The sequence below is a fragment of the Brachyistius frenatus genome, unplaced genomic scaffold (assembly GCF_029030835.1).
Source record: "Brachyistius frenatus isolate BFR_SWC_R1_liver_20210118 unplaced genomic scaffold, ASM2903083v1 Contig_170, whole genome shotgun sequence".
In the NCBI taxonomy this organism is placed as follows: Eukaryota; Metazoa; Chordata; class Actinopteri; family Embiotocidae; genus Brachyistius; species Brachyistius frenatus.
Window position 1 is genome coordinate 550475 of NW_027210769.1, and position 23252 is coordinate 573726.

Sequence of the window (23252 nt, forward strand, 5' to 3'; positions counted from 1 at the left end):
CTCACGTCCCACAATGCACTGCGTTCTGGCGTCAAGACCTGCTGGACTGGATCGTCCGAAGGAACCGGACTCCCCGGTCCTCATCATGACAGGGTTTCTACACACAAACACACTGGCTATCCATTTATATACATAGATATATATATCAATGTATATATATATGTATATTTAATTATCTATATATTATATTATATTATATTATATTATATTATATTATATTATATTATATTATATTATATTATATTATATTATATTATATTGTATTGTATTGTATTATAGTATTGTATTGTTGTATATCATATCATTTCATATAACAAAATATAATACAATATAATGTAATACAATACAATATGATACGATATAATATAATGTAATATAATAAAATATCATATCATCACATTATATCCTATCATATAATAAAATATAATACAATACAATATAATATAATATAATGTAATATAATATGATATAATGTAGTGTAATTTAATATAATATCATATAACAGCCCTAAAACCTGACATCCAGGGTTGAGGCCAGGACGCAGAGCTGCAGTCTTACAGCTCCTCTGCAGCTTCTTTAGAGCTGTCACTCACCCAAAACCTTCAACATCCTGTAGAGGTTGTGTCTGTACCCAGACCACCGATATTTAAAAAAAACTCGAGAAAAATGTATCAATAAAAATGTAATAAAAATGGATCCTACCAAATTAATGGATCAAAAAAATCTGACAATTAAAAGCGGATTATTAAATATGAGATCTCTCTGGTCTAAATCTCTGTTAGTAAATGACTTGATAACTGATCATCAGATTGATTTACTCTGTCTCACAGAGACCTGGCTGCAACAGGAAGAATATGTTAGGATTAATGAAGCAACTCCTCCCAGTCATATTAATTATCATATTCCTAGAGATTCAGGAGGAGGAGGAGGAGGAGGAGGAGGAGGAGTGGCAGCAATCTTCCACTAAAGTTTATCAATTAATCCAAAGCCTAAACTTAGTTATAAATCATTTGAGAGTCTGACTCTTAGTCTCTCACCCAAACTGGAAAGCAGAGAAACGGATTGTATTGTTGTTGTTTATCTCCCACCTGGTCCTTATTCAGAGTTTCTAACTGAATTCTGACTTTTGATCAGATTTAGTGCTGAGTTCAGATAAAGTGATGATAGTGGGAGACTTTAACATTCATGTTGACGTGGACAACGACAGCCTCAGTTCTACTTTCAGCTCATTATTAGATTCTATAGGCTTTTATCAGGATGTAAATAAACCCCGTCACCGTGGTAACCACACCCTCCATCTGGATCTGTCGTATGGGATGGAAACTGAAAATGTAATAGTACTTCCTCCAAACCCTGTTTTGTCGGACCACTTCTTATTAACATCTGAAGTTCCAATAATGGACGACACAGCATGTGGGAATAAATCCCACTACAGTAGATGTCTGTCAGATGATGTCGTGGCCAAGTTTAAGGAAGCAGTTACATGTTTATCCTCTTCGATGCCGTGTGTTAAAGCAGTGGAAGACATCTACGTTGATCTTAGTCCCACACAAGTGGATCATCTGGTAGAAAACACTGCAGTATCTCTGCTACAACTCTAGATGATGTCGCCCCTCTGAAGAAGAGAGTCATGAACCAGAGGAAGTTGTCTCCATGGTACAACTCAGAACTACGCTCTGCTAGGCAGCGACTAGAAAGATGGAAAGGAAATGGAGTTCCACTAATTTAGAAGAATTTCACCTGCCTGGAAGGAGAGTCTAATATTATATAAGAAAGCTCTTCGTAAGGCCAGAACTTTATATTATTCATCATTAATAGAGGACAACAAGAACAACCCCAGGTTTCTTTTCATCACTGTAGCAGGCTGACAAAGAGTCCCAGTTCTGTTGAGCCCTCTATTCCTTCAGCTCTCAGCAGTAATGACTTCATTAACTTCTTTACTAATACAATTCTTACTATCAGGGAGAGAATCGGGCCGACCCTTCCTGACACCATCACTGATGTGTTGCTAAGCAACAGCAGCCCTGAAAGCAACTGTAGGACCAGATGTAAACTTGGAACATTTCTCTCCTGTTGAGCTCTCTGAGTTAACTAGAATTATTTCTTCATCTGGATCCTCTAGCTGTCTGTTAGATCTCATCCCAACTAAACTTTTTAAAGGAAGTCTTCCCTTTAATTAATACTTCCATATTAGATCAGATCAACCTATCTATTGTAACCAGCTATGTACCGCAGGCTTTTAAAGTGGCTGTAATTAAACCTTTACTTAAAAAGCCGACTCTTGATCAGCTGTTTTAGGAAACTACAGACCAATTTACAACCTGATGTTTATTTCTAAAATCCTTGAAAAAGTTGTTGCAAATCAACTTTGTGATCATTTACAAAGGAATGATCTGTTTGAAGATTTTCAGTCTTTAGAGTTCATCATAGCACAGAAACAGCTCTGGTGAAAGTTACTAAGGACCTTTTATTAGCCTCAGATAATGGACTCGTCTCTGTACTTGTTCTTCTGGACCTCAACGGCTGCTTTTGATACGATTGATCATACGATCTTATTACAGAGATTAGAAGACGTTACAAGGATTAAAGGAACTGCATTAGACTGGTTCAAATCCTACTTATCAGATAGATTCCAGTTTGTCCATGTCAACAATGAGTCTTCCAGACAAACAAGAGTTAGTTATGGAGTTCCACAAGGCTCAGTGTTGGGCCCAATACTTTTTACTTTTTACATGCTTCCATTAGGAGATGTCATCAGGAAGCACTGCATCAACTTCCATTGTTATGCAGATGACACTCAGCTATATCTTTCTATAAAACCAGATGAAACTAATCAGTTAGTAAAACTTGAAGCCTGTCTAAAAGACGTAAAGGCCTGAATGACCAAAAACTTCCTGTTTCTAAATTCAGACAAAACAGAAGTTCTTGTACTTGGTCCGAAACACCTCAGAAACTCTTTCTGTGATCACTTAGTTACTCTAGATGACGTTGTCTTGGCCTCCAGCAAAACTGTGAGGAACCTTGGAGTCATCTTTGATGAGGATTTGTCCTTTAGACACCATATAAAGCAAATCTCCAGAACTGCCTTCTTTCATCTACGTAATATTAATAAAATCAGGAAAATCCTTCCTCAGTGTGACGCAGAAAAACTCATTCATGCGTTTGTTACTTCTAGACTAGATTATTGTAATTCCTTGTTGTTAGGATGTCCAAATTACTCATTAAAAACCTGCAACTGATCCAAAATGCTGCAGCAAGAGTACTGACAGTGTTTAACAAGAGAGATCATATTTCTCCAGTTTTATCTTCTCTTCACTGGCTTCCTGTTAAATCAAGAATAGAATTTAAAATTCTCTTGCTGACTTACAAAGCTCTACATGACCAGGCTCCATCATATCTTAGAGATCTTATAGAACCATATAATCCTAGCAGAGCACTTCTCTCTCAGTACGCTGGTCTACTTGTGGTTCCTAGAGTTTCCAGAAGTAGAATGGGAGGCGGAGCTTCAGTTTTCAGGCTCCTCCCCTGTGGAACCAGCTCCCAGTTTGTGTTGGAGGGGCAGAAACCCTCTCTAGCTTTAAGATTAGACTCAAAACGTTCCTTTTTGATAAAGCCTATAGCTAGGGCTGGCTCAGGTAGACCTGAACCAACTCTTAGTTATGCTGTTATAGGCCGAGGCTGCTGGAGGACCTCGTTACATGCTGATCTTCTTTTCTTTCCTCCTACTCTTTAACTGACTCATACCTCGCCATCTTCTTCTCTCCCATAGTTTCTTCTTATTATCTGTTGTCTCCATTCAGTTCCTTCACTCGTGTAGTTTCTCTTCTTTCTTTTCCAGATGTCCCGTCATGGAGCTGCATGTCTCTGCTCTGTGATTGTCGTCTCCACCAACAGTTCTTCTCTTCTATCTCTATGCTGTCCTTTTCTCTCTCTGCTCTCCTCTCACCCCAACCGGTCGAGGCAGATGACCGCCCACCTCTGATCCTGGTTCTGTTAACAGATGCTCCGCCCACCTCTGAGCCTGGTTCTGTTAACAGATGCTCCGCCCACCTCTGATCCCGGTTCTGTTAACAGATGCTCCGCCCACCTCTGAGCCTGGTTCTGTTAACAGATTCTCCGCCCACCTCTGAGCCTGGTTCTGTTAACAGATGCTCCGCCCACCTCTGATCCTGGTTCTGTCAGATGGTTTCTTCCTGTTAACAGATGCTCCGGAGTTTTTGCTCCGCCCACCTCTGATCCTGGTTCTGGAGGTGGTTTCTCCCTTAAAGAGGAGTTTTTCCCTCCTAGCTTATGTGGGAATTGTTGAATTGTTGAATTGTTGAATTTTTGAATTGTTGGTTTCTCTGTATAATATTGTAAAGTCTCGCTGTAAAGACTTTAATGTGTTAAGTGCCATGAAATAACCTGTGTTGTGACTTGGCGCTATATAAATAAAGTTGAATTGAATTAAAATATAATACAATATCATATCATATTACATTACATTTCATTTAGCTGATGCTTTTATCCAAAGCGACTTACAATAACATCATATCATATCACAAAATATAATACAATATAATACAATACAATACAATACTATACGATATAATATAATATAATGTAATATAATAAAATATCATATCATATAATAAAATATAATACAACATAATATAATATAATACAATACAATGTAATACAATATGATATAATGTAGTGTAATTTAATATAATATCATACAATATGTATATATTCATTCATTTCTATCCTGTAAATATGTCTATTTATGTCTGTCTGCTTTGTTTTTTTTGGACGCTGAGAGCGAACCTAAAACAGGGGTAACATTCCTTGTATGTGTCAACATATATGGCCAATGAAGCGATTCGGATTCTAATTCCGATTCTGATATGATATACATGATTTATTTTCTATTATATTAAATTAAATTAAATTATAATATAACATAATTTAATATAATATAATATGATAGAATACAATACAATAAAATATAATATAATACAATGCAACATAGTTTTATTATATATACATATATTATTTTTTAATTATATGTTATAGTATAGTATATTGTATTGTATTATATTATACAACATATAACAGCCTGAACTGTCTTGCATAAAGACCACAGTACAAAATACCACATTTGACACATTTGCATTTTTTAATTATTTAAAAAAAAAAAAATTATATATTCAACTCACTTAAGTTAAATTTTATTTGGATTTTATTTGGATAAGTGACAAATCCCCCCATATGCCATCATAAGGCACTTAACTTAACACCTTCTGGTGTTGTCGACAGAGCCAGAGACACCTGCACAGAAGAGAGGACACAGAGTTAATCACATGCAGAAGCCTGTGGACCTAAATAGGACTTTAATCAGCCTGGCGCACTTCCTTTCATCACAAATATGCGTTCCAGTCTCACAATAAATGTTAAAAGATAAGTTGAATGTCTTGATGTTGGCTCAAAGAGATTTACAGGCGAGAAGAAGTCTAAATATAAATCAGGTCAGACAGACCTTTTTAAATCTGCCGTACCTGACGATACGTTTCTGTCAGTCACGGTGAGGATATTTTTTTTTATCTAATAGTTATTTTTATTTGTGAAGAAGCTTGTGATGTCACGACTACATAATCATAATAATACACAGTTTTGGAATGACTGAGGGCCTTTTAATATGTTATCATGTATGTTATTATAGACGAGGTTCAGTAGTTAAAGTTAAAAGAGCCTCTCCAGACATGTTAATAAGAAATATTGAAATATTGTGCTTGGAACATCGTTTTACCACAAAAAAAAAAAAAAAAAAAAAAAATCTTAACTACATCTACTTCTTCTATGTCAATAAGAATTACAGAATCTTTTCTATGCAAATGTATTTCATTTACAAGGTTGGATAGAAAATGTCTCTTATTATTCTTATATAACACATTTTAAGCTGTGGCTCATTTCTAAGGTTGTGTTCCCACCGTAATGTAAGTTTACATGATATAATAGTTAATATTTGCATTGCTTTAATTGCAACAATAGGACCCTGCTGTTTTCAATGTTGTCCTGAATCAATCTTCTAAATAAATCACATCTGGGATATTCACTGTTTATTGTTTATCTGTTTATTGCTCAAACGGACCAAGCTGATGTTGGTAATATTGCTTCATCACAGGTGCATCAGTTGAAGCATCGATATGATGTGAAGATATGAAACTATAAGATGCAGAATGTCAGAATTACATTCGAGGTCATTACGTCGTCTGTCCAACAGAGGGCGCTGCAGGCAGTGTAAAACCAGGTAAACTCTTTAATTCTGTTGATGTAATGAATCATAATCAGCATATATCAATACAGGTTGATGTTTAAGACACAATACGTATGGAAAAATAATATTAAAAAAAGGGAATGCAAAGTGTGTGATTCTGTGCTAGGTTATGTTTACAATAATACAACATATATATATGCCATATCATATGAATTATATATAGGTCGTATTATCAACTATTAATCCTAAGGGGTAGATGAAAGGCTGTGTTTGTGAATGAAGGTGTAGACAACAGGGTGTGGTTGTGAATGAGAGTGAGAGTACTGTGCCAAACCAAAAGGTCACAGGAGGGGGTCTGCAACCTGTGGGGTCACATACTGTTGTTCTTTGAGGCATAAACAGGAACAGACGGCTGTCTGGAGGACTCCAGGATGTGAAGGAAGACAACCACCACCTCCTCCAACCAACAAAGGACACATCAATACACATGACTTTTTGGTGGAAGACAACCACCACCTCCTCCAACCAACAAAGGATCCATCAATACACATGACTTTTTGTTTTCAGTACTATAAGAAGACTGGGTCAGGGATAGTCAGGAGATCAGACTTTGTGAACTGACACATACTCTGTTGTGGTCAGGAAACATAGTCTGGACCCAGAGCTCTGTAAAATGGTTATTCTGCTGCTGTTAAATAAATATCTTGGAGCCTGACATCTTCTCCTATTGCCTCATTAAAGAACACGCAGGACTGGGGGCTGACACATATTGGTTACTTTAGCAGGAGCCCAAGTCCAACAATTTGGTGACCCCGACGTGATGAGGACGGAGAAGTGAAGGCGGTAAAAAGACTACCAACAGCGGACATCTGGTCAACGGTGACAACAGTGGGCCCACATCTAAGAAGGTAAGCAGACGCCTGTTTTAACGAAGTTCTGCAATTGGATAATGTCAAATTATATTGTTGTCATGGTGAGGACCTCAATGTCCTAGTAAGTGGCAGAGTAATCAAGTGTGAGACGGGGGTTAGAGGCCCAGCATCGGTAAAAGTAGGGGTTAAAGGCCCATGGTAGGGTTTGGAAACCAGAGAGGTTATAGTCCTCCAAAAAACCCAAGGGTTGGAGTCCCGTCTACGTTAGAGTCGTAGCAAAGACCCAGGGTTACAGACCTGCCTCTGTTAGAGTCGGAGCGAAAGATCGTTGTATAAGGCGATACAATGTGTGTGAGGTCATTAATTTTTCTTATGAAGAACTGACCACTGCAGTCTGATGTTGAAGTGAAATTGAAGATTGTTGAAAGCATTTAAATACGGGGAAATGTGGGTGGCTTCCAAGAACTAAGCAAGTTTTATAGAGACATCCAGTCTCGGCAAGTTCTTGTTCTGTGGGGACAAAGGGTGGTGTTGGTGGAGAAGTGAGCGTGAATTAAAAGATTTGTGGTATCTGGGGCGACCCCTAGAGTGAGACCGGACTGAAGTTATTCAGCCTAGAAGCTTGTCTCACTAGATCCACAAATTGACCTGAAGGAGTCATTCACACTCAATCTCCACGTGTGTGTTGAATTATCACTGTGTGGTAGTGTTGAATAAACAGTAAAAAACATTTAAAAAAAATTTAAAAAAGGAGATGGAAGGTGAATTTGATCGAGAGTGTTTGGAGTATGGGGGCTGTGGCCCAGAAGTGAATGTAGGAGAACAATGGGTTCTCATTAGGATGCAGTTGAGTAGTGGATGTGACAAGGGAGTCAGAAAGAGAGAGATGAGAGAATATGATAAGTTATGGGACGAACTGAAGGAAACAGAAGGATTCCCCTCAGACCAGGACATGATGGTGGTGTGGCCATGGCTGAGTAGAGCAGAAAATAAGACCAGACAAGACATAAAGAAATGTGAAGAAGGTGGTCCTAAGGGATGGACAGAAAAAAGGAAGTGGAAAAAGGAAAAGGAAGAGGTAGGTAGGTAGGTAGGTAGGTAGGTATATACTTTATTAATCCCTGAGGGGAAATTTTTTCGCCACAACAGCATACATACAGGAGCAATAATAGAAACAATAGAATAAAATAATAATAGAATAGAATAATATAATAGAAAAGCAATAAAATAAAAAATATAAATATAAAATATAAAATGCACAGTACATACAGTATATATACAGTACATTAAATATCTATATATATTATATACAACAAACCAATAAACACAGTCAACATATATATATATATATATATATACATACGGTACAGTATATATCTATATATATAATATACATATAATATACAAGCAAGAAACCAAGAAACACAGTCAACAGTGTTTTTGTACTGTGATGGATTATTGCAGTGGACAGGTGATCTCCTGTATCTGGAAAGTCTTATGGCAGTGGACAGGAATGATCTCCTGTATCTGTCCTTGTGACAGCGGAGCTGGAGGAATCTTTTAGAGAAAGTGCTCCTCTGTCCCTGCAGCAGGTGGTTGAGAGGGTGGACAGGATTATCCAAGATGGACAATAGTTTGATCAGCGTCCTCCTCTCCACCACCTTTTCCAGACTATCTAGTTTGTAGCCGATGATGGAGCCGGCCTTCTTAACCAGCTTGTTAAGTTTGTTGGTGTCACCGGCTCCAATGCTGCTCCCCCAGCAGACCCCAGCGAAGTACAGTTCACTGGCCACAACAGACTGGTAGAACATCTCCAGCATCATGCTGCACACATTGAAGGATCGAAGTTTCCTCAGAAAAAAGAGTCGACTCATCACCTTCTTGTAGACAGCGTTGATGTTGGTCTTCCAGTTCAGTCTGTTGTCGATGGACACACCCAGGTACTTGTACTCCTCAACCATGTCCACCTCCTCTCCCAGAACTCTCAGCGGTTGTGGAGCCGTCGCCTTCCTCCTGAAGTCGACCACCATCTCTCTGGTCTTGGCCACGTTCAGGAGCAGGTGATTTCTACCAGCCCACTCCACAAAGTCCTCCACTACTGCCCTGTACTCATCCTCCCGTCCGTCCCTTATACATCCGACCACTGCAGAGTCATCAGAGAACTTCTGCAGATGGCAGGACTCTGAGTTGTACTGGAAGTCAGTTGTGTATAAGGTGAACAGAAAGGAGACAGAACAGTTCCCTGAGGAGCTCCAGAGATGCAGGATAGGAGAAGAAGATTGCATAATATGGCATTAGTAGGCGGAGCCACACAGCAAGTGTGGGAGAGTAAACGGAAAGAGCAGATGAAGAAAAGACCAGATGAACAAAATGACTGAGAGAGAAGGATAACATAAACAGAGGCAGGATCTCAGTCAGAAATAAAAAAAAAATTGAAGTAAGCGAAAAAATAAAATCAGAACAGAGTGAAACTAACGCTGAAAGATCGCGCTAAAACAAACAAAAACTTAGAACAACGGAGACAGACAAATGACTAGAATAATCCAGAACGTAATAATATATATAAATAAAAGAATGGGAACAATTAATAAAAGTGATAGTTAAAAATGAAATAATAAAAAAGATAGAGAAGCAATATGGTTAAGGAAGCCCATTAAAAAAAAAAGAGAGAAACAAACAAATATGGGTTAAAGACTGAAGAAAATACATGAATAAAGAAGAAATAACTTAAGATAAGTGATAGCATAGAGATAACAGAGGAAAAAGGAACAGGAGGAGGAGCTGAGACAGACACAGGCTCAGCTTTTGAAACTCCAATTAGATGACGCCAGACGCAAAAGCTACTGATAAGTAAAAAGGACACAAAACAATGGGGAGATTAAGGGAGAAAATAAGGTTAGAGACAGCAAAATCTGCATCACAGCCTCATGAGAGCCCTAAGGTGGGAAAATCAAACAAACCCACAGTATAAATGAGAGATATTATAAGATGCAAAGATCACGGACAGATTGAGAGGGTTTGGGTGGTAGCCAGAGAGGGAAGCAAGAGGACTCTACCAGTGCAGAGGAAGATGAAACTCTGCAACAACACAGTCAAGACACCCTGAGAGCAAAGGAGGCAATACAGCAGACCAGCACCATGTCTGCACCGCAAGAAGTGGACAGAGAGCGTGAGGACAGAGACAAACAGTCCTCCTCGGAGCAACCACCAGCAACAGGCATCAAAATAAAAACTAAAAAAGAAAAGACACTGAAATCATGACAAGAGGCCGTAAAACACCGAGATGGATCCGGTGGCACAAGTACGGGAGGCACGGACAATCTGGGTGTCAGAAACAGTTGGCTGACCTCAACAGACTCCACCGACTCGAACTCCTTTCATACCTGTCACGTGATCACTGCTAAGAGACACTAACAACAGAATACTACAGAGGATCAAAGGGGGCGGTGATGTGGAAACATGAGTTAAACAATCAAACAGGAAGTCTGATGAACCAGCAATTCAACTTCTGAAACAGAACCTGTCTCAGAAGAAGAGTTGATTGATTGGATAAGATAAAGTAAAATAAATCAACTTAAAATAATATGAGATTAGTTAGAGCTGAGTTAATAGAAAAGATAGAACGAAGTTAAGAGATCAAAGTTAAGGATAAGATAGATCAAATAAAATAAGAGAATACTGAGATTTAAGACGTAAAAGTTCAAGTTTAAAGGGGCCCAAAGACAGTGTAGTATAGGAGAGCGCTAGTCACACCAGAAGTAGAAGGGCGGATTAGAATAAGTAGATAAATAATAATAGAACCACAACATAAAATAAATAAAAGAAAAGGTAATGAGCAAAAGACTAGGAGGAACCTTACTGCCGCCTTAATCTGGACCGCGCAGGCGGAAATGGCGTTTATATCACTCACAAATGCCCTGAGCAATGCCACTGACCTGTCGGTACCAGATTACACGGATCCATTCTATCTGGATGTTTCTGAAACAGCCCAGACAGCAAATGATGTGCTGTTTCAGAAAAAGGGGGGTGACAGGAAGGTGTTGATGTATGTAAGTGTGACACTAGATGCTACAGAGAACAGGCACCCACCATGCACAAGACATGCAGCAGGAGTGGCAAAGATTTTGCAGAAAACGGCACACATAGTCATGCAACATCAATTAATAGTACTCACCACACACACAGTAGTGGCATATGTGAATTCTACAGCATTCACCATGTCATCACTAAGACAGACCAGGCTGGACAAAACGCTGACATCACCACACATCACATACACACATGACGGCATTAACATGGCAGACAACATGGGAGAAGGGGAGCTGCATGTGTGTGAGGAAAGAGTGCAGAAAGATGTCAGGGTGAGAGAGAGCTTGCTCCTTGCTCCTTTCCCTGATGTTGATGAAACCCTGTTCACAGATGGGTGTTGTTACAGACACCCAACGGACGGACTGAAAGCAGCCCTAGCGGTGGTCAGGAGAACACAGGAAGGATTTCAGGAAGTGGTAGCAGAACCAGTAGTTGGAAAAGAGTCAGCTCAGATAGCAGAACTACAGGCCAGAACTACAGGCCATGATTAGAGCACCAGAATGGGCAGAAGGGAAAGTTGTAAACATCTACACAGACTCAGCATATGTGGTGGGTGCTGTTCATATAGAGCTGAGACAATGGATCAGAGCAGGATTCCTGACTGCAGACAAGACACCCATCAGACATGAAACAGACATGAGGAGACTGGTGGAGGCACTAATGAAGCCAAAAGCTGTGAAGTGTAAAGGACACGACAAAACAGACACCTGGGATTGCAATGGGCAATGATCAAGCTGACCAGGCTGCCAAGAGAACGGCAGGATATGGAGCTGAGTACGTTATGTTGCAAACCGACAGGACAGTACAGGACATGCTGCCACAGTGTGATGTAGACATGATAAGAAAGGAGCAGACAAAGGCCTCTCCATGGGACACCAGTGTATGGCAGGACAGAGGAGCCACAGAACAGGATGGATTGTGGAGAGCCCCGGATGGTAGACTAGTTCTGCCACCAGGCCTGGTACAGAGGACATTACAGGAAGCACATGGTCTCACTCACTGTGGACAGAAACAGATGCAGAGACATCTGACCCATTGGTGGCATCCATTTCTACCGGCTATGATAGAAAACCACGTGAGAGAATGTAGTGTGTGTATGGTATACAATGTAAAGGCGACCATTAAGCCTCACCAAGGACAGTTTCCCCTGCCACAGCTCCCAGGGCAGGACATTATCATTGATTACACCGACATGATTGACAGAGTGGGAGGACACAGGTACCTCCTGGTAGCCGTGGATGCATACACTGGCTGGCCAGAGGCAATACCTGCTAAAAAAGAGGATGCAAAAACAGTGATCAAATTCTTGATAAATCACTACATACCCGTGCATGGGTTTCCTCGTAGCATCCCTTCAGATAACGGCTCCCATTTCAAAAATAAAGACTTACAAGAAGTGGAAAAACATTTGGGCCTAAAACACGCATTTGGCCCGGTTTACCACCCTCAGTCACAGGGGAGGGTAGAAAGAATGAATCAGACACTGAAAAGTAAAATCAGTAAAGTATGTGCTCAAACCAAGCTGTCCTGGGTGGAGGCTCCACCAGTAGCATTGATGGCAGTGCTGACTAAATACGGGGGTATAGAGCTGAATTACATCAGAGGTTCATCCACTTCGTTCAAGTTTGATTTTTGCGATGTAATCTCATGTTATGGTAACCCCAATTATTGGAGAGATTATGACATATATTGGTGCATTGCCACACGTGTCCCACCGCAGTGTGGCTCCTGGGAGGACGTGCAAGGATGGACTCGAGGCCCAAAATCATGGGGTTCTCGTCAGTACGACTCAGTGGGTTCCAAATTTCACTTGTGCAAAGGCATGGATGTGCCTGGACAAAACGCTATGAGGCTCTCTATAACTGGGTTTACGGCCTATCAATCACTGTATCTCACGCTTGGAGTTGATCAGAGAGGGAAAGATCACACAGGACTGGTGAAAATTACTATAAAGACCACCACTACCCCGGGGCGCAAAGGATATGTTGTAGTAACGGTTGACAAATCTGGGAAAGTGGCGACGAGCCCTCCTGAAAAGATCACACCTGTCGTTTTGCTCCATATCGCCACCGGATATAATGACAAGAACACGTGGCTAGATTGGCTATCAGCCACCGCATTGTCTCAGAATATGTCTGACTGTGTTGCATGCTCCTCAGCGAGGCCCACGCTGTTCACTGTCCCTGCTCCACTGTTTCCCGATATAGATCCTACAGGGTTTAATTGCATGCTGAAACTCACCATGCAGGCGCATCCAGGGGGCTGCGACACCTTGAGTGGGATCTTTCCCCCAGTTAAGAACACCACCATCCCACCTGTATTCACACCAAGAAAAGGTAATTATACCTGTTTCTCCAGCACAGGCGAGCGGGAGCTGGGAAACGTGGATCCAAGTTGGTGTTTACATAACATTGACGTATCCAATTGGTCCAATAGAACACAGATGACATGGGGCAGAGCCGACCTTTTTTGGTATTGTGGGGAATATACATTGTATGTTCAGCTCCCACCTCAGTGGGGCGGCACCTGTGCACTGGTGAGGTTGGGCCGACCTTTAACCTTGCTGGGCTACAAAGGCAACGGAACGGGCACACACTCCCGTTCCAGACGCAGCACGGACGCTTTTGGCATCGGATCCTCCACCTACACGGATGCCATTGGCGTCCCGAGAGGAGTGCCAGACGAATATAAATTAGTTGATCAAGTGGCTGCTGGGTTTGAAAATCTCCCTATTATATCTGCTCTGTTCCCCATTACACCCAATAAGAATGTTGATAGAATTAATTTTGTACATTACAATGTCCTCAGGCTGGCAAATGCCCCACGGGACGCGGTAGCGGGGCTATCTGAGCAGTTGGCGGCGACCTCGCTGATGACGGTGCAGAATAGGATGGCGTTGGACATGCTGTTGGCTGAAAAAGGGGGTGTGTGCCACATGTTCGGGGATCAGTGCTGTACGTATATCGCCAACAACACAGCTCCTGATGGGTCAGTCACAAAAGCCTTAGAAGGTCTGAAAATTCTTTCCCGAGAAATGCATGAGATGTCAGGGATTGCTAATCCTCTGGATGATTGGTTAGGAAACTGGTTTGGGAAATGGAAGAATGTGGTGGTCTCGGTATTCCTCTCGATTTTAGGGATGTTGTGTGCTTTTGCATTGTGTGGCTGTTGTTGTGTTCCCTGCATTAGGTCATTGTGCAGCCGCATTATCGTGGCCACTGTGGAGAAGACGGGCAACCCTCCTCCCTACCAGATGTCCTTGCTCCTGGAAGGGGAGCTGGCCTTGATGGACAGGGAGGAGGATGATGAGGACAATGTTGTGTAGGATTTGTTTGTATGCACTCGTGTCTCTTTTGCATTGATTTGTGTTCTCTTTCTTTCTTACAGTTGTTGGTCTCCTGTGGGAGACCAAAAGGAGGAATTGTGCGATTCTGTGCTAGGTTATGTTTACAATAATACAACATATATATATATGCCATATCATATGAATTATATATAGGTCGTATTATCAACTATTAATCCTAAGGGGTAGACGAAAGGTTGTGAATGAAGGTGTAGACAACAGGCTGTGGTTGTGAATGAGAGTGAGAGTACTGGGCCAAACCAAAAGGTCACAGGAGGGGGTCGGCAACCTGTGGGGTCACATACTGTTGTTCTTTGAGGCATAAACAGGAACAGGCTGTCTGGAGGACTCCAGGATGTGAAGGAAGACAACCACCACCTCCTCCAACCAACAAAGGATCCATCAATACACATGACTTTTTGGTTTCAGTACTATAAGAAGAAGGTCAGGGAGAGTCAGGAGGTCAGACTTCATGAAGGTCAGGGAAACATAGTCTGGACCCAGAGCTCTGTAAAATGGTGGTTCTGCTGCTGTTAAATAAATATCTTGGAGCCTGACATCTTCTCCTGTTGCCTCATTAAAGAACACGCAGGACTGGAGGCTGACACATGTTGGTTCCTTTAGCAGGAGCCCGAGTCCAACAAGGGGACATAAAGAGGATAGTAGTTCCGTGGTGGTGCAACGCCCCTCGGTTTAGCCGCATTACATGTAAAAAGTGTTAAGTTGATCGTTTTACGAAAACAATTATACCAACAAAGCAGCAGCTGATTTATCGTACATGACTTCCAGAAAGATATACTCAACTCTCCGACAGCAAGTTGTTTTTCTGCATCTTTTAGTCATTTAATTTTCCGAAGTAGTTGAAGTCGAGCGGGAAAACAAGCGGACCTGGCAACCTTCGCGACGCTGACCAAAGCGCACGAGGGAGCGGAGCGGACACGAGGGACACGAGGACACGAGGGACACGAGGGACACGACCACCGAGCGAGGTTTTTATTCATCGGTATGAATTCATGAACCGACGAACCGGACGGAGAGTTCGTTCATCATCACTTATTTCACGCGACGTTGATGTTAATCATCGACGTCGCAGTCGGCTAACTTTAGCTAACCGCCGTATTTCCAGGTGTCGTCATTGCTGAAGGTCTTCAGTCCGACATGGTCACGACTTCTTCTCTCAGGCTGCTTTCAGGAACATTGGTCGAGACGAGCAGTGTTAACGGAAGTAGCACCAGTTTGAATTTACAGTTTTAATTTAGAGAAGGGTCGAGACCTCAACAAGAGACCTCAACAAGAGACCTCAACAAGAAACCTCAACAAGAGACCTCAACAAGAAACCTTAACAAGAGACCTCAACAAGAGACCTCAACAAGAGACCTCAACAAGAGACCTCAACAAGAGACCTGAACGTGTTTAAAAGGGTCCAGACGTATTTCCTGGTTGTACCAGAAGGACCAGCAGCACCGAGGAGGTTGTTTGTGCTCGGGGAGGTTGTTTGTTGTTTGTGCTCGAGGAGGTTGTTTGTGCTCGGGGAGGTTGTTTGTGCTCGAGGAGGTTGTTTGTGCTCGGGGAGGTTGTTTGTTGTTTGTGCTCGGGGAGGTTGTTTGTGCTCGGGGAGGTTGTTTGTGCTCGTTTCACCGCCATTCAGGAGAAGTTTTGAGTTAGCTGTTAGCTTTAAGCACGTGTCGGAGGTCACGCGGTGTTCTGGTCAAAGTCTTGACCAAGTTCATGTCGGACTTTTAATGAGATCATTTTCATGGAGGAAAACTTCAGTGGTACTTCATCTGAGAGAAATGTTTGGTTTTAATCCAACATTTCGATTATTATGATTGTTTTAAATCCATTTTGCCTTTTACAACAATTGTCTCTCAAATGTAAACATATCTTCGATTATTTGCATTTAAATGTGGACTTTTGTGTTGTTGATCTGTTCAGGTGATCTTAGTAATGGAGGACTGGGAAGAAGAGGTAAGTTAGTTTATATGTTAATCATGTTCAGCTTTATTCTTCCCTGACAGAGAACACCCGATCTTAATTTGTTAATAATTAATAGATATGAATTAATTAGTTTCCTCATGTTCACAGAGAAACAGCTCGACTGGCACGTTTCCACTAACCAGCCCCTCAAGTGAAGGTTTGTTCTGTTACTCATGTTAACAAACACTAATAATAGTGGCGAAAATTATTATTTGTGTCCACAGAAATCTCTCGTAGTTTGATTGGATAACTGCTTACATTTAATTGTTGTAACTGTTTAAATCAGTTGACTACAATATGAAATGTTGTGTTTTTTTTAGGCTCCCGAGGAGACGGTGGACGAGGTCAGTGTAGAAAAAGGAGGAGGAGGTTCTTACTGTTTGGTCTGAAGGTGTTTCAAGATGTTTATTTGTTTCCCTGCAGGTGGAGGTGGACGAGGGAGAAGCAGAGGAGGAGCCTTTAAAAACCCCTTCTCCTCAGGTGCTCCTTCAGCTCCTGTTATTTGATCAAGTTAATGCGGTTGTCGGCTGACTGGATCTAATTATTGTTTGCTTTTATTGACTTTTCGTCCCACAGGTCCTAATGAGAACGGAAACGGTAAGCGCTGATTTTAAATGAACAGGAGTCGCTTCCATCTTCGATGTTTCTCAGTGTCTTGATTTCTCCTCGTAGATGGAGACAGTTGGACGAGTTCAGGAGGAGAACGAGGAGGTTTCAGAGGACGAGGAGGTCGAGGTGGGATGTGAATTATTTTTCTAAAGTGACATTTTATAGTTGTGAGTTTCAGCCAATAAATGCTGTAAAGCAACTAAAAAAACCAAAAACCTGTGTTGCAATAATTAAAAAATATATATTTTTTTATAGCAGCTTTCATACAAGAAATGCAGCTCAAAGTGCTTTAATGCCAGAAAAATGACATCTAGTGTTTCACATAAAAACAGATATAATGGCATATTAAAAAATAATAAAAAAATCTAGAACTGAGATGCATCAGATTGGTCTTTAAAGTTTTTTGGGTTTCAGGTCGTGGCAAAGGATTCGGCGGGTCGGACCGAAGCGAGCTGGACGGTAACGTTTTCACGTGTCTTTAGCTGAAGTTGTTTCTATCCAACAGATATTTAATGTGACTCTGTTGACAGGAGGCCGAGATGAAGTTTGTGAAAACGGTACGTCACATTAGGACTGTTTTTAATCTGCTGTATGAGAGCTGTTGTGTTTCAGTGTTTTGTTTTGTGATCAGGGTTTAGAGGACGAGGTCGGGGGGGTCGAGGAGGATTTCGACAAGGTATCAATTAGTTTTTACATGATTATCTTAAAAAAATAAAATTAAAAAAAAACTATTGAAGCAATGCAGATCATTATTTGTTGATGTTGTTGAAGGAGGCGAGCAGAGCGGCGGCAGCTTCGGAGGAGGTAGACGAGGAACCATCACACGTCACATTAAAGCTTCTTCATCCGTCAGCGGTTGACATTTATTTTGCTTTTGCAGGCTACCGAGGGAGAGACGAAGAGGTGTTCGCTCAAGGTGATCGTAGATTTACACTTTATTAATCCCACAGTGGGGAAATTTAATCACGGCAGCATAGAAACACAAAAAAAGGTGCAAACACTGAAAAAAATTACAAATATGTGTACAATAAAATAATTATTTTAGAAAAAGATAAGAGCAATGAAAAAATACACACAACTAAATACAGCCTGGGATGAATGGAAAAGTGTCGGGGATAAATAATTGAGTGATTTTTTTAGTGACTTGATGACGTCCGTTTGATTCAGGGGACGATAAAGGACGAGCGAAGGATGCAGAAGAAGGAGAACGTAAGTTAAACTATATTTATGTTTAGCAGTAGTTCAGTGTGAGCCGGCTGTTTCCAGTCCTGACCTCTGACCTGCAGGACCGCGGGTCACCTACGTGCCTCCGACCCTCCCCGAGGACGAAGACTCCATCTTCTCTCACTACGCGTCGGGCATCAACTTCAACAAGTACGACGACATCCTGGTGGACGTCAGCGGCACCGACCCGCCGGACGCCATCATGGTAGGAGGCGCCGCGGGCCGTCGTGGTAGGAGGCGCAGCCTCAACGATCTCCTTTTATACACATGCAGAAATAATTTGAAAAATAAAATGCAAATAAAGATATTTTAATTGATTTATTATTAGCTCATTTCTCCACATTTGATCTCACCAGCTCTGTTTTTAAGGAAGACATTTTCTGGGTCCAGAAGAGATACAATAATCTTTTTTTTTTATGTCTTAATATTTTTGCACCAAATTATGGCGAGAAGCATCGATAAATGTAGATAAGTGATGATTAAAATTCTGTCTCAATCAAAGCACTTTAAAAGTCTTAATCCTCCTCAGATGATTTCAAGATGTCGGTTGGATGGTTTGAATATTTTTAAATGATGTTTTATAGTTTGATCAAAGTGTCCTTCAGGATGTATTTTACTGACCGTGAGTTACTATTTAAAAAAATGATGAAAAGGCTGAAACAACTTTTAGGAGTTAATTTAGAGATTAAATACAGATTTCAACAGGCTGCAGCCAACAATAATACAATAATACAAATAATGTAATAATAATACCAGGCAGCAGAAAACGGCTCCATCTTTGTGTCTTCAGTGTTTCTTGAACCTGTTGTGTGTTTTCCTTTTCTTCTCTCCTCCCAGACCTTTGAGGAGGCGGCGTTGTGCGAGTCCCTGAAAAACAACGTCAGCAAATCGGGTTACGTGAAGCCGACGCCGGTGCAGAAACACGGCATCCCGATCATCTCGGCCGGCAGAGACCTGATGGCCTGCGCCCAGACCGGGTCCGGAAAAACGGTGAGGCGGGATGAGAGCGAGCAGCTGATCTGTAGGTGGTCACAGTTTAAACGTGACTCCTCCTCCTCCTCCTCCTCCAGGCGGCGTTCCTCCTCCCCATCCTGCAGCAGCTGATGGCGGACGGCGTGGCGGCGAGTCGCTTCAGTGAGGCTCAGGAGCCCGAAGCCGTCATCGTGGCGCCGACCCGCGAGCTCATCAACCAGATCTACCTGGAGGCCCGCAAGTTCGCCCACGGGTTCGTTTTAGAGCGTTATCGGTGCGATCCCGGTTTCCATGGTAACGCACGGGGGCAAGACTAACAACTGGAAAACAATCAGTAGACTCTTATGTAACGTACGCAGTGTTTCCTACTCCAGCCGGACCCTTAGCAACCACCTAGCAACAGAGAGGATTTCTAGTCTCCAACTGAATAAATACAGAACATAGAAACACTAAACTGATCAGCTAGTTCAGTCTGGTTGGAACAAAGATATCTGATGAACAAAGATATCTGAGGAACAAAGATATCTGATGAACAAAGATATCTGATGAACAAAGATATCTGATGAACAAAGATATCTAATGAACAAAGATATCTGATGAACAAAGATATCTGATGAACAAAGATATCTGATGAACAAAGATATGTGATGAACAAAGATATCTGAGGACGTAACTAAGGATGTTAAGTGCGTGACTATCCGTGGTGTTACGGTACGGGTGCTCGGAGCGACCAAAAAGGACCAAAAGAGACCCGACTTCACCAAATGGGTCATTTAATAGATCTATAACAAGTAGAAACTACATTATATTACATATTATATGAAATTCTATTCTAATTCTATATTCCAGTGAGGAGGAGTGTTTTTTGTAGTATTTAGTTGACCAATCAAATGTTGGGGGCGGAGCTCCTGGTTGTATAATCAGCCTCGGTGTGTGTTGCAGGACGTGTGTGCGCCCGGTGGTGGTTTACGGCGGCGTCAGCACCAGCCACCAGATCCGGGAGGTGGCGAAGGGGTGCAACGTGCTGTGCGGGACACCGGGACGGCTGCTGGACGTGATTGGACGAGGAAAGGTGACGACTTTCTTCTTCTCCGTCCTCAGTCAAAGGGCGTAAATGTGGCGACTCATCGGTTTGTGTCGCTGCAGGTCGGGTTGGGTAAAGTTCGGTACCTGGTGCTGGACGAGGCCGACCGGATGTTGGACATGGGGTTCGAGCCCGACATGCGCCGCCTGGTGGGCTCTCCGGGGATGCCGGGCAAAGAGCAACGCCAGACTCTGATGTTCAGCGCCACCTACCCCGAGGACATCCAGAGGTCCGCTCACCGCCGCTTTCACCGCGACAGATGTCGAGAGTATGAGATCTGAACGTTGGATGTGTGTGTTCGCAGGATGGCGGCGGACTTCCTGAAGACGGACTACCTGTTCCTGGCTGTGGGGATTGTGGGTGGAGCCTGCAGAGACGTGGAGCAGACGTTCGTGCAGGTGACGAAGTTCTCCAAGAGGGACCAACTTCTGAACCTCCTCAAGACCACCGGTGGGTTTGTTTTTTTTAGGCTTCAAGTCTAGAAAGAAAAACTTGTAAACAAAAACTTTTCACTAATATATAAAGTATAATTAGTAAGTTTTATGATACTAAAACTGAGCACTTCTATATATTTTCCATTTAAAATTAAGAAGTTCTAGCTTCACTACACGGATTTATGTAGCGTTTTATTACAAAGCACATCCTTCAGTCCCTTCATTTATAAACGCAAATTCAGTCATTTTTGTGGGTGTTTGCAATTTTTCTGCAAAAAAAACTTCATCAGAATCTGAGCTGAAAGTATTAAAACATAAAGTAAATCTTTTCAAACTAAACTCACTTTATTAAAAACAATAACTCTTCATTTCAACCAGAAAGTCTCTGCTGCTGTTTTCATCACCAAATAAAACTCAAGGGTTTTGCAGGAAATGTGTTCTTCACATTAAAATGATGATTAAATGTTTGTGATCAAAGGAAGTGATTCCATATTACTGGATGTTAAATGAGTTTTGTCCACACGTCCAGTTGTCAGAGACGTCTCTTTGTTTGTTTCATCCAGCAGGTCTATGTGTTGAATGAACATGAATTAAACAGCATCTAAAGCTCTTATTTTGACAGCTGATGTCGTCCTTGTTTCTATATTCCAGTCACAGACGGTCTGTTCTGGAGACATACGCAGCTTTTAGGACCTTTTAGGACCTTTTATGTCCACGGTTCTCTAAATTCAATAAAATATCAAATAAAAGAGTAAAATAAAAACATTTCTGTTGTGCAGTATGATTATTATTACAGGAATTGATTACAGATTTATTCCTTTTATCAGGTAGGGCAATATTTTCTAATTCCCACAATTTTACCACAAAAAACTCATTTACAAACTGCAAATTACATAATTTTTTGATAAAATCGGATGAAAAATGAAACGTTTTCGATCGCAACACTCACAAAAAAAAGAAAAGAAAAAAGAAGCTCTGGTAGGAACTAAAGCTTCACTCTTTGTTTGCGGGGGGTTGCAGGAACAGAGCGCACGATGGTGTTCGTAGAGACCAAGAGACAAGCGGACTTCATCGCCACCTTCTTGTGTCAAGAGAAGGTCGCGACCACCAGCATCCACGGGTACGTCAGGACAACGCTGACAAAGTCTGTTAACGCGTCTCATTGAGGTGTTTTATTAACGTGTCGTGTTACCGTGCCAACATGACGGTCCGGCAGCGACCGGGAGCAGCGGGAGCGTGAACAGGCCCTGGCCGACTTCCGCTCGGGGAGGTGTCCGGTCCTGGTGGCGACCTCGGTCGCCGCCCGCGGTCTGGACATCCCAGACGTGCAGCACGTGGTGAACTTTGACCTCCCGAACAACATCGACGAGTACGTGCACCGCATCGGGAGGACCGGTCGCTGCGGCAACACCGGGAGGGCCGTGTCCTTCTACGACCTGGAGGCTGACGGACAGCTGGCGCGCTCCCTCGTCACCATCCTGTCCAAGGTAGGAACGAAGCTCCGACTCGGCAGACTTGATGTCCTCATGCAGCTCCTTCCTGAACGTCACCGTGTTGCGTGTTCCCATCAGGCCCAGCAGGAGGTCCCGTCCTGGTTGGAGGAGTCGGCGTTCAGCGGTCCCGGCGCCGCCGGCTTCAACCCGGGCAGGAGGATGTTCGGCTCCACCGACTCCAGGAAGGTAAACGGTTGTCCACTTCCTGTTTACGAGTCTCTGTGATGTCACTGAGCCTCACGGTGTGGTCTGTCTTCAGGCTCCTCCCCCTCCGTCAGGCCCCTCCCAGGACGGCTGCCGGCCGGCGGCCGTCGATGATGAAGAATGGGAGTAGAGACGCCACGCATCACTCAGTTGGTTTTCTTTTAACGCGTTCGTTGTTATATCTTGAGTTTTTGTTTGAAGTAGAAGAAGAAAAAAAGAAGTTTGTCGAGGTTGAAAATGTTGTTTAAAGCAGGTTTTCACCTGTCAATCATTCTTCACTGATGTGGAAAACTTTTTTTTATTTTTTATTCATAACCGGCGTTATAACGTGGTCATAAGTTACACATTTAATACTGCATATTCTGTTTATGGCAGCATGAAGATCAATAAATACATAATGGTTCAAAGCAGAGTTGACATTTATTCTGAGTTAAAGGAAATTAAAACATCAACATCAACACTAGAAAAACAAGAATCCACCTGTTGATGGTTGCTAAATGATTTAGTTGTTCTGTGCTGTCAATGTCTATAATAGACTGAAGTTTTAGAGTCTAATACTGACAGGAGGAGGTTATTAAATACATTTGAATAAAGCCAGGTAATTTGTTGATGGTTTAACCTTTCACGTTAAAGAGTATCGAGGAATGTATAAATGTCTTCCTCTCAAACTTCATAAAAACTTAAGAAACCTGACA

At 42.0% G+C, this 23252-nt stretch overlaps 1 protein-coding gene across 1 annotated transcript; it reads left to right on the forward strand.

Moving 5' to 3' along the window:
• The first annotated feature begins 12409 nt into the window (after window positions 1-12409).
• ddx4 (DEAD (Asp-Glu-Ala-Asp) box polypeptide 4) lies at window positions 12410-22964 on the forward strand. The gene is made up of 27 exons (XM_069717217.1): window positions 12410-12435; window positions 12938-12999; window positions 13377-13534; window positions 13733-13932; window positions 14026-14205; window positions 14407-14538; window positions 14605-14657; window positions 16496-16528; window positions 16961-17017; window positions 17114-17134; window positions 17210-17272; window positions 17561-17605; window positions 17677-17703; window positions 17778-17822; window positions 17918-17950; window positions 18027-18062; window positions 18314-18355; window positions 18433-18575; window positions 19208-19360; window positions 19441-19595; window positions 20285-20414; window positions 20489-20655; window positions 20731-20876; window positions 21881-21980; window positions 22077-22347; window positions 22432-22539; window positions 22613-22964. Exons 1-27 carry the CDS (start codon window positions 12410-12412, stop codon window positions 22685-22687), a joined length of 2661 nt encoding a protein of 886 aa, XP_069573318.1. The 3' UTR covers window positions 22688-22964.
• The last annotated feature ends 288 nt before the right edge of the window (window positions 22965-23252 follow it).

Excerpts from the sequence above, each read along its gene's own strand:
- ddx4 (XM_069717217.1), top strand. The coding sequence starts at position 12,410 with ATGATTGACAGAGTGGGAGGACACAG. Across the intron at positions 13,933-14,025 it reads GTTGATCAAGTGGCTGCTGG|GCTGGCAAATGCCCCACGGG; the intron begins GTTTGAAAATCT and ends CAATGTCCTCAG. Across the intron at positions 19,596-20,284 it reads GCCCGCAAGTTCGCCCACGG|GACGTGTGTGCGCCCGGTGG; the intron begins GTTCGTTTTAGA and ends TGTGTGTTGCAG.